General features: G+C 41.0%; 1 protein-coding gene across 3 annotated transcripts in view; it reads right to left on the minus strand.

The window, feature by feature from the left end:
• Positions 1-12,503, minus strand: part of Ubx (ultrabithorax) — a 205,318-nt gene that overhangs the window by 159,529 nt on the left and 33,286 nt on the right. For 2 of the 3 annotated variants that reach the window (XM_025301043.1, XM_025301042.1), the window contains exon 2: positions 9,187-9,228. The exons of the other annotated variant lie outside the window; for it this stretch is intronic. In XM_025301043.1, coding sequence (XP_025156828.1) covers positions 9,187-9,228 — 42 coding nt within the window. The remainder of the gene's footprint in view (positions 1-9,186; positions 9,229-12,503) is intronic. 3 annotated transcript variants of the gene reach the window in all.

The raw sequence follows: 12,503 nt of genomic DNA on the forward strand, positions 1-12,503 counted from the left end.
ACACGAATTATTTCTGATACGTGCATCTATCGGCAGGTTGGATAATGGTCTTCTCATGTGCGATAATACGCCTGCGCCAGGCGTACATACATATAATAGAGGGGATATATACGATGTGGTAACTTCTGTAAAACTTCGTATTGCAATCAGTAATTTATTACTTTTACATTTGCAGATTAACCGCAAGATTTTATATATTTGACTACTTTATAGAATATATAGAATATATAGAAAGAAATGATGAAAATTTTAAGAGGATAAGGACAAATTAAGTTGAAAAGAAAAAACATTTAAATGATTTATCAAAAAATATCTAAAAATATATTTAATAAAAAATATAGACATAATACCTGAAATGAAAGATATGAGATGATGAAAATGGCATGAAAGTAAAAGGAAGAAAAATAAGATCACTATCTTTTTAGTTTGGTTCGGATTTTCATACCAAATGACATAGTGTTGACATATCTGTCAAAACACTGATGATAAAGCTCCGATCTTGAAAGATCCTCATGACGACCGAATGATTATCAATTATTGTAGATTTCCGTCTTATATCGTACAAAAAGACATGATTTCAGATGCAACAAAGTTGAATATTCGAAGGATCTTGCGTAAATTTAAACAGGTGTTTCAATATAATATTTCATCGAGCAATTCAAGCTCGTATCTCCAAGGATGGATAGAGCATGTAGCAGCATATAGAACGAAAATTCAAGCGCCTGACTCGTCTTCGGAAACAACGGTTATACCTTCACCGCGAACGGAACCCACCGGATAGTTTCGCGGGCGGAGCTAATTTACGTGAAGTCAGGCAATAAACATCGCTTCTCTCACTAGAGAATGCCGCCGAACGTGCATATACACATACATACCTATCCGCACGCCGGTGAAGGAGCAAGAGAGAAAAGCGCCGAGATGCGTATGTGTGTATGAACGAGAACCATACGCACGTAGGGCGCAACAGTAGCCGTAGCGCCGGTTAATTAGGGTTTAAGTTTATGAGGTGCAGGCGCGCACGCCCCACCTCTGCTCGCCCCATCTCTCTCCCTCCCCCTCTCTCTAGACCCTTTGCAACCCCAACGTCTACCCATCCCCTACGCGCGCTACACAAACCACCACTAGTAACAGCAGCATCGCCCTTTGCATTCTATTCGTAACACACTCCCAAGCGCCGGCCATGTATACATGTGCGACCGGGATATCAAACTTCACACGCGAGAGCAATAATAAATGTTGGACGTTCGCAGCTTTGCAGGTTTATCGCTGTTACCGCAGATTTACGTGGATTCACAATGAAAAAAAAAGAGAAAAGAATGGATAAACGCTGGAGGTGTGTAGGGCAATGAAAAGATGGTGATTAAAGTTTCCGCCGGTTCGCAATTGCGCACGATGAAAAACCGCGATACCTTGTTGTTGTTCGAAGTGTATTCTCGTCGTCTGCCGCGAATATTCGCGGAATATTGGTACGCGAAGTTACAACATGCAGAATCTTTACGATCCTTGTAATTATCTGCACGCATCTGATTCTGTCTTGTTATTGCTCGAGAGTCATCATCAGAAGCGTAACGACATGTGCGCAACGATGCGTATTGCTGTTAATTACATGTTATGTCGTTCCCTTTTCCGTAATAAATTCCGATTCAACCAATTACTTCCAAAATTACGCTATTCTTCGTATAAATACCCGATGTTCCGTTGAAACAACGCGATTTCTCAAATGGCACTACGACCTTTACCGCGCCCACTGTCGAAATCCTGCATGCAGCAAGATTGTTCAACAGTCCAGCAACCGGCTACTAATCAGCACGTTTCACCGCGGCTCCGTAATTATGCGAGTACTTCTCAGTCGTCAAATCAGAATAGCGTGTAAAAGATCACGCTACATTCTCGGGAGTAACGATTCCGCGAAACCACCATGTTGGCGCCGATTGTGTTAAGAGAAAACGTGATGCATTGGATAGCTATGTCGCCGGGCGAGTCGCCACGAAGAACGAAGCGAGCCCGTCCGAAACCCCTTTATCAATCTCCTTTAATCCGGGTTCAGCGCGTTCGCGTGCTTCAAACCAACGCTATCAGGTAGAAATCTCCTGTCACGGGTTAGTCTCTGACGAAACATTGCTTTGCGTGCTGCCACATTGCCGTAGACAGACAAAAAGCGACCGGAGATAAGCCCGTGGTTCTGAGAGGAGAATTTTAAGGGACGTGTGATATGCTCGACTTTCGAATGTGACGTTGCAAGCAACACCAACTGAGGAGAAATCGAAGTGGATACTTTTTTCTTAAGTAATTTCAGTGATATCTTGCGACTACGGTCGTTTATCGATACAGAGTATCGGAAAAAGATGTAGAGGTTAGGGTTAGGTTAGGTTTGGTTAGTTTAATTTAGGTAGGTTCTATCTCTTCAATTTAAGACAAAGAACGCAACATTCAATTTCTGATTCGTTGAAAAAAAGAAAAAAAAGCTATTATCAAGAAGAATCATTGAAATTTCTATTGTTTACAATATTTTTATGGCTTTTACCTTCATTATTGATTCTTCCGTTAAGATTGAGCTGAATACAGAACTCTAGCGTTGTACGCTAAGCTTCAATATTTATTAGACTAAAGCTCACTAGTCTTCCTAATCGCTTCCATAGTGTTTGGATACGACGTGATGTAATATGATATGATATGATACGTCAAGCTGTCAAAATAAGAGATGAGCTGAATCATCAACAATCATAAAATATGTACATATCCAGACACGATGCGAACGATTAGAAAAACAACAACAATGGGTTTGTTCTGTTGGGATTTTTCATTAACATCATGTCAGCATTTGTATATCATAACCATTAATTGTTCAATGAAACGACAACGATATTTTAGTTATTATTCAGAAATTGTAGAATTTATAACGTCAAATGTAACATCATTCTGTCATTTCTTGTATCTATTAGTATAAAAAAGCTATTGAATATAAAAAATTTGTCTGCAATATTAAAATAAATAAACCGTTGCTTAGCAACGACAAGCTATCCATCGACTCTCAATTCAAGTTTTAATAGAAACACTATAAGTGCCTGTAAGTATTATAGTAGTGTTTCGTTCTAAGCGACCACTTACTAACAAGATACAGCGTTATTTACTGAAATGTTATTTACTAAAAAATTGTTTAGCAAGAAACAGTTATTAGAAGGGCATGTAGCAGAAAGGTTAAACGACATGAATGAAATTTTCAGGAAATGCTATCTATGTAGGTTAGGTTATGATGATATTGTTATCTCGCTAATAGTGCAGTTAAATTCCTGACTGGAATACATTTACCATTCACACATTATTGATATCAGTGTGTATATATTTGATAAAAGGAAAATAAAATTCCAGTCCGATTAGCGTTATGTTCCATTTTGAAATCCCAAAGATGTACTGCCGACTTCAAGCGACGGCTCACAATGTTACAAGTGTCGATTTTATTACGGAAACGCGCAGTTTATAGTTTTATGTCAATGTGGATACACACATACTTTTGAAGCTCCTATGAAAATAGTATTATTTTCTATATTATATGTAGAAAATATATAAATATATTAATATCTTAAAGTAAAAATATTTCAGTCTTCATCTGAGTTTTTTTTTTTGAAAATTAGTATTTATATATATTTAATTTATAATTTAAATTTTTATCTGCCTATTATAAAATATATTACTGCTCCAAATGTAAAATGCCAATCATTGTTCCATTTATATTTCAATTAATATTTATTAATATTATTTTCATAGTTATAGAAGAAGTATATTTTTATTTAGTCACAAAATTTCGCTGTAACATTCGGCAAAGTAAATGATTTTTGCTTGATGGCTAAGAAAATGAGAGCAACAACGCAACAAATCGGCTTCGTTTAATATTAGGCATCCGAGAAGGGTAAAAATGAGAGGGTCGGAGATGCATATGTATGTCTGGTACATAATATATATCCGACAATGCTGTACGGTGTAATTAAATCATGCCGACGGTTTTGCAATTAAACTCGATTATTTGCCCGTCGCTAGCCGCCCTACACCGGTCGCGATTTAACTCTTTCAAGCCCCGCGTGCCCACCCTTCGGTAAGTCTGATATCACTCGCGGAGCGAAATAATCCGTACACTCAATTGTGCCGGGGGTGATTCCGAAACATGTTCTTTAGGAAGTTTAATTGTCTGAAGATAAGATGAATGGGATTAATTACAAATAACTTGACTTACACCAACGGGATTAATTTTTCCTAATATTCCTAATAATTTATCAAAGTGGTATCTAGATAATATTTTGTTCCGACAGATTAAATAAGTCGTTAGCGTGTTAATTTAAATTATTTACGCGAACCTTTTTGATAATGTGCGTATGTGAATTTTTAAGATAAATTGTTTACCTATAATATGTCAATATATATTTTGTATCCTCTAAAATAATATAAATTTTAGTTCGCCTTTACACTGATATTTACATGCCAAAATGGTTTTGAAGATCAAACTCTGAGAGGCAGTGTGACTCTTAAATTATATTTATGAAATATGGTTGTATAGATAAAAGAAATAGTTATGCGATAATGTTACTTTCCTTCTGTAATATTTTTAATAAGAATAGATATCTTACGTCATGTGTATATTTCTTGGGATATTTAATTGATATGATATAACCTGGATGTAAAAGCTAAAAAAGCATTTCGATTGCATAATTTATTTTTCCCCACTATATTAAAATTGTAGTAAAGGGTGATATAAAAATGGAAATTAATGTATAACAATGATTTGATATTGATATAGTATCAGAATAGTTCTATCTCCAATTTTTATATATATGTTGCATCAGTTTATATTTTACATTCTTCGAACTATAAAAGAAAGGAGGCCAGCGACGAAAAGATAAAAAATGTGCCGGAAGGTGAAAAATGTGTCAACTGTCATTGAAGTCCCAAACTTTCGCTATACTGCGTCGGTTTCTTTTTTTTCCGACGGAAAAAAATAGCAGATCCCATTCCTAATAGGGAGAGCACAACTTTCACCTGGGAAAAGTCTGTTTTCGAGTTTTTTACGACCTTTCAAGACGAACCTTAGACCTACGCTGAACAAAACGACAAAAAATTCGACGGTCTTAAAAAAGTAAAAGTCGGATACCATCCTGCCTGCTCGCAGACTTCTTTCAGATGGATAAGATATATTGGCAACATGAAACTTCACGTTTCGATCATTCGTACGCAACAAGAGGACTCTTTTTTTTCCCTGCCGTTTTTTACTATCCGCAGAACTTTCGCTCGGGATTCTGTAAAATTTAACGTTTCATCTTTGAAAACAAGGAACCAAATATATGAGTGATTCTAATAGGAGATGGTAATATTTATGCGATGTTCTATAACAATATGGTCATTGGAGAGAGATAATTAACTTTGCGATTTAGTTTGTGCTATTCCATTCTACCTTCTATATTTTATTCCAATAGCACTTCTCTCTTTCTCTCTCTCTCTATCTCTATTCCTCTTTCTCACATACACATACACACACACACACCGTTTTGAGGAGTGAGAGAGCAAAACGCAGGATGCGACAATATCCGGCGCCCCGGCGTCCGACAACTGATAACGCCAAGGGATGTTTATGTGGTTGTTCATAATAGGTTCCAAGTTGCGCCGGCCCGTTTGAATATCAAACATAAGTACAAAAGTAGTAAATTTTCTATTGATACATATAATGAATGCAAAATATATTTGTATAGTCACTAACTTTAATTTAAATGGCGCATAATCCAATTGAAATTAATCACAATACGAAATATTTTTCTACCGTATAAAATATTTGCACTCGCGTTAACGACTTCCGGTATATAATAAATTATACATCATGTGTGAAAATTTATAAAAGATAAAACAAGAAAATAAAAAAATTAGTAATAAATTTCAATTTCAAATTTTATTTCCATAGCATATGATTAAAAATTAATAAGGTTTTTAACAATATTTGCGGGTTGAGATGAACTTGACAATAATTTCAAGCAGGCAAATTTTATCGATGCCGAATGAATCAACCCATAAAAAGGGAAGTACTACCAGCTCAATGGCTTTCGTATCTATATGTAAATAAAGTAGAAAGAGCTGGTGCAGGGAAAAGAAGAGGCGGCTATTTCTCTCCATGGAGCGTCGCGTAATTTACGTGAGGACTGAAGATAGCGAAGGGACTTAATTCACGTGCCACCAACGAAAAAATAGAATGGTCCCCTGTGAGATGGAAACATCATTCGCTACTTTTAATTTTCTCGATCGTATAAAATTAACAACCACAACTTACGCGGTGTTTTTTGAATTAACAATCAATTTAAAATTACTTGGGGGAGATGCTAAATTACAAGCTTTTAGCGAAGCGTCGAAATGTTCGGAACGATTATTACAAATCATAAACTACTCTCGTTTGCTTACGTTATTTTATGTTAACGATACATTTGTTGGTTGGTTCAATTATTTTGCAGAAAACGTCGTATTTACACACGAAATTATTTTCTATTTCTAATTTATTTTCCAACCTTGTATTTTTACAGTTTTACGTAGCGTTGGATCAGAAAATATCAACGATTCTTGACATGAAGAAGAAATATGGCAGTTTTGTTTTCGCGTCGAATAACATATAATCCAACCAGTATTTCCAATACAAGAATCCTCAATGCAGAAAATTTGACTTTTTGATTCTAAGGGATCATAACATACTTCCATAGGCTGAAATAATAGTTTGCCACGGCTGCCACACCCAGTATTGTGTGCACACATACTTATGTGCCCGTCGCTTTATGCGCTTGCTTTGGCATATTACATAGGGTATATGTACCAATGATATATAATATGCTACGTTGAACACACCTATATATACAAACAGACACATACACATATGTATACATATCGGTAGGTACATATGGTTGTGTACAAGGATCTATATCTAAATAAGAGTGTAGGAGTCGCGGGGTTCGGAAAGACAGTGAGATGCGAATGTTGAATGAGAAAGAGAGAAAAATAGACGAAAAGTCTGTTGTGTGATTGGTAGAAGGGAAGCGTAGAGACAGGTTGGCTCCTTGAGGAGGAGGGGACGCAGAAGTACGACAGGGGTTGGCGGTGGTGGTTCTTCGTTCGTTCACGTTCGTTTCTGCGTCCCCACAGACGTCCGACCGCTGATCTACGATTCCCTCGCGCATAGCGAAGCACATAACTTTCATCTTATACCTCCTCGTGAGATCCGTACAATGATATTACCATCCACGTGTTTGGAGGCAACCCCGAAAACAGCAAGAACAAAGGAGAATGCTGAGGGAGAAAAAGAAGGATGATGATTTCACGAAAGGAAGTTGTTAAATCTTCCAAACGCCTTTGCCGGAGAAACACGTATTTCAGAATTTTGGTATTCACGCCGAACGGCGAACTAGGAAACGACGAGAGAATGTCGAGGACAGCCCGATAAATCTCGTGGCATGACAATCTGTGTAAGAAAGATCACCGATAGCATAAACAGCGGAGGAACAGCGGAAAACTACAAGTCAACATTAAGATATAATGAATGCAGGAAGTTCATATATCGCTAACGATAAACAGATTATACAAACTAGCACTGTTTCATCGATAAATATTTTCCCGTCGACGTTTGGTAATTTAAAGAAGTAACGTAAGAGGAAGCGCATCAGCATAAAGTTTATCAAAGAATTATTTTTTCCGATAAGAGATGTGTCAGACAAAAACACAGCGTTGCTATTTATATTCTCCAAACTCGAAAATCTTGAAAATACGGAGCAAGCATTTTGTAGCCTTGCCCAAGGAGGGAGAGAAGAATGGAAAGTATCCGCCCCTTTCCTCGCCCAGGTTGAAGTCGTGCAAGCGGTTAACGCAGCCATTTCACGCCTCGGAAAGCATCCAGCTTCCTCATCCAAATTCTAACCGAATCCACGGAAACCTCTCTACGGCCGTGGTACGAGGATTTCTATTTAGCAGTGACTGGAAAATGGTAGAGACAATTGAGCGAGATAGGAAATGAACGCATTATCATACGGCAAAAATTAATAGAGGTAACTGGAAACTGGAAATACATTTAAAATTTTATTCGTCCATGAAATTTTCTTTTTCTTTTCGTTAATTACGGCTTCAACAATGACTCAACGATTACTGCTATTGTTAAAATTAGTACTTTGGTACTTCGACCGGCAGCAATTTATACACAATTTTGTAACTCCATCGATATTATCTTTTCCTCGTCGTGAAATTATCATGAGGCACGTAATAACGTCGAGTCACGATTTTCTGTTCGACACGATGAGAAATATCAGGGTGTATCAGAATTTCGTCATTTTCTTTCTTTCTTTCTTTTTTCTTTTTTTTTTTTTTACGAAACCCGTACCGCGAGTTTTTCCATAAATCGGACCGGTCCCTACCTCTCGCTACGTAGCAGAACAGCTTAAAGTAAGTATCGATCACGGAGGTTGAGGGAATTACGGTCCGTGAGCGATTCTCCATTGCCTATACCAAGTGGTTATTTCTGCCATACGTCGTGTGCCATAGGAAAGGGGCGGCAACCGCAGCAGCACGACTGTCCTTTCTCTCACCCTCCGTCGGCGTAGCCATACTCGGCTACCCCAATTCCATCCCCAAGAGCCAATATTTATTGATCACCCTCGAAGGCATCGTTCCGTGCACTTTCTCTTCTCGCGCGCGCTCTCTTTCTCTCTCCGCGTGTGTCCCCGCCCGTTAAACCCTTAAAAAACAGACGTCGCGCTTCCGTGGCCTCGCTGAGGCACTCGCAGCTGTTCTACGCGGTCCTTTTCTGTCTTCTCGCGAGGGACGATTTCGTCCGAGCCCCCACGATGAAAATTCACTCTACGACTCTTTATTCTTAGAAGTTCACCTTCCATGTCGATCGCGACAGAGAAGATTTCAACAGAGAGGAGAGTAATCCAACATGAGATGCGGGGTACGGGACGCAGAGCGAGCATGACATCTGCGTGGCTCTCGAGAACCCAAACGGAATAAATTTGATAAAGAAGAGGTGCTCGAAACTTTTGACTTTCCCACAGAACGGTAGAATCGATTTCCAGAGTATTAGAAACAAAGGGAGGGAGAGAGGGAGGAGGGAGGGGGAGAACATTACTGAACAATCGAAAATAATAATTCGGAGAAAAGTCCAATAAAAGCAAAACTCACCTTGCAACCATGTCCAATGTGGCTTAGCGATATTATCCTTACCTGCAACAAAAAAAAAAGGAAAAACGAGCTCGCATGAAATCGTGATAACTTTTCGTCGGGATTTATCTACGCGCGCAAGACTCCGTCTCCCGTTGCGCTTGTCTCGCTAACGAATCGCTTCAATCTCCGATTGGCGATACTATCTGCGTGATAACGTCGTTGTTCGCGGAGGCAAATTATTACTACGCTAAAAATGAAAAAACGCCCGACCGCGGCTGTATTTCACAGCTCGATGGCCGGCTCGTTTTTCTGGGTATTATGGACTGTCGTAGGGCGAATTATACAATCGTGATAGCGCATTGTTGCCGGTGCATGCGCGCATCTCACGGCCGCGGGCCGCCAAATGATCCAGAACACCATGGGGAATTGGTTCAACGACGAGGAGAGGGGGTTGGCAGGGCGGGAGGGACGGGGGGGAGGAGTAGGACCGCTGTTATAACTAACCGAACTGATCTACGACCTGTTTAGTAGTTCTATATCAGCGCTACACCATGCTCCGCTACACGCAATCGAATCGCCTCCTCTGCCGATAATATCTAACTTAAGGACTGAACTAGGTAACCACTACGGGCTCGTGTCCGTGCACGCACGCGAGAACGCATGGCCGGCACCCCACTTAACACGTGAGCAAATATACTCGATATGATCCGGCCGTGCGAGAAGATAATGTCGACGATAGAAGATTGCGGCCATTCAGCACGTGCGCCGCCGCCATCGCCGCAGCGCAAAAAACGAAAAATCGCAGCGCCGCCGTACGCTGTTTGCAGCGTCCCGTTCACGCTGACCGTTTCTGCATATTCGACCGTGGACAAATCGTTTCATATTTTCCAGACATAATTTATATTCGCATAATGTATATCCGCGACACGCGCTCGCGGTGTGCCATTTGCATGCAAAATTTAGTATACCGGACGATCGACGTTTTTCATCAACAAGCGCGCTGGATAGTCGTCAAGATGATAAACAACAATGGCCGTTAATAGTTTAATCCTGCACGATTGATACGGGGCTCGATGGATCTTCGAAGAGATATGAATATATAAATATTATTGATGTTTCGTCAGTGACCTCACGATTGCCAATCGTGATTCCCGCGTTTCTGCGAAAAGCAACTAGATCGAAAAGGACCGACTGATCACGTCAACTAACGAAGCCATAATAACGAACACAAACCATCTATTAGACAAATCACCTAAACAGATGACACCGCGGTTACCTCGCGTGCCGCGCGTCTCTCGATATCGCCCATCGACACACACATACAAATATATGTACATATATATATATGTATATATATATATATATATATATATATATATTTAGAACAATCCTGAACGTATCGATGTGGTCTCGCGGTGGGATCGTAAATCGGTCGCGAAATCTCATATTCCCATCATAGCGCGGAAGGTCTCGTTCTTCCAGCAGCCCAGACGGCCCCAGTTCGATGAATTGATAATCCAAAGGGATTTCGTGTTATTGCTTCCGTACCGGTCGTACTGGTGAAAATCTGCAGACCGGTGACTTACGACACATTGGCGGTGACTGGTTATTAGATTATTGGCGGTATCGACAGCTCATGCGTTGCCCGTTCGTATAGGATTGGAGAGCACAGGCTGGTGGAGACCGGGTCTCTGTTGGTGATGGTGTCACCGGAGGTGGCTCTCTCATACGCACCGCGTACAAATAGACGGGTTCGAGGGGGGTGGAAGAGAGGCAGAGGAGGAGGAGAAGGAGGGGCAAGGGGGAGGGAGGACGGTGGAGGTGCTGCAGTACGGTGAGGCAAAATGGGGAGACCATGATAACGATAACGTACGATCGGCATTAGCTGGCGGCTTGCTGCGGCTGATGGATGCGCTAATTATCAGCAAGCAGGAGTTACAGTGGTTCCGCGTATACGTCCATGTGTACGATAACTGTCTGTTTTCGATCAAAACCTATGCGAAAAGTGTTCGATCGGAAAGAGAACGCTTTTGGGGAAGCGCGTCAGATATTATTTAACAAGCCACCCGCGATATCGAGAGTCACAGAGAGAGAGAGAGAGAGAGAGAGAGAAAGAGAGGGAGGAGGGGGAGGGAGAGGAAGAAAAGTGTTTCACATTTCCGCGGTTGATAGATAATGCATGAATTCCGTGGACACGTCTCTGTTCCAGCTCGCTCAAAAAGCTGACGTTACGGCGGATATTTCATTGAAATATCGTCGAACGCATCGGAATCCTAAATTGTTCTCGAGACAATTTTCAGCATCACGCGCTGACCATCGGTCGGAATTACACGAGAATCGGTGCCCCGTAATGAACATCGCGCTTGTTTATTTAATGGGAAATTCGGTGGAGTCATAAAACTCGAAGAAGGGGGTGAAACCTATTAAATTTATGCTTTTGGTTTACCCGGTCTGACGGATCGCAATGCCCGCACGCGTCGACCTCCAATCCCCATCCCCGTATAGCTCAACGATTCCCCTACTCTCAAACTCGCCATCTCTGCCATCTACTACCCTCTACCCACTTCCACTATACAGGTCAACCATCTCATTCCCTCTTGTTCATTTCGGTTCATTCTCCCAGTATTTCTCTCTCGTTCTCTGCCTCGCTCTCCCTCTCTCCCGCCCCCTTCACTCACTCACCCTCTCACCCTCACCCCTCTCTCTCTCTCTCTCTGTCTCTCTCTCTCTCTCTCTCTCTCTCTTTCATCCATCCCCTCTCCCACCCCTTCTCTCTTGCTTTTGCAACTGTGGCGCATCGTGTGCCTGTGTTTATCCTATTGGTAGTCCAATGTAATCCAACGGAGATATATTCTGCTGCCTAGGGGGTTCAGTCGGGGGATTCGTGGTTCGCGCTGCGGCGCCCATCGTGACGGACAACGACGCGTCAGCGTGTAAAACGTCGTCGCAATTCTGCGGCCAGACTGCGCGAAATGTGCGCGTTTTACTGGTTATCGTGCCGAGCTTCATATTAGTATAAACGCGATGACGGCAGCGGTGAGTTAAATCACAGAACATTATTTTCTCGAAGTCGCCCGTGACTCATTTTGTCGCTGTAAATATCGCGACGATAAAACTCTGTCGCGGAACTAGAGATTGGACATGGAAAAAATTGACACTCTCCCTCAGCTGCTCAGAGGATCTTACAAAAGCCTGGTAATCGAAGAATCTGACGAGGGTGGAACGACCGTCCAATTTTATCCCTTTTGAATCCTCCTAATTACCAAATTTTCCTCGTCCTTAATTTAGTGTTATAATTGCTTCCTACCCCTCACAAGGGCTCGGCTGGTAACACG

The sequence above is a fragment of the Harpegnathos saltator genome, unplaced genomic scaffold (assembly GCF_003227715.2).
Source record: "Harpegnathos saltator strain DR-91 unplaced genomic scaffold, Hsal_v8.6 scaffold4, whole genome shotgun sequence".
Lineage (NCBI taxonomy): Eukaryota > Metazoa > Arthropoda > Insecta > Hymenoptera > Formicidae > Harpegnathos > Harpegnathos saltator.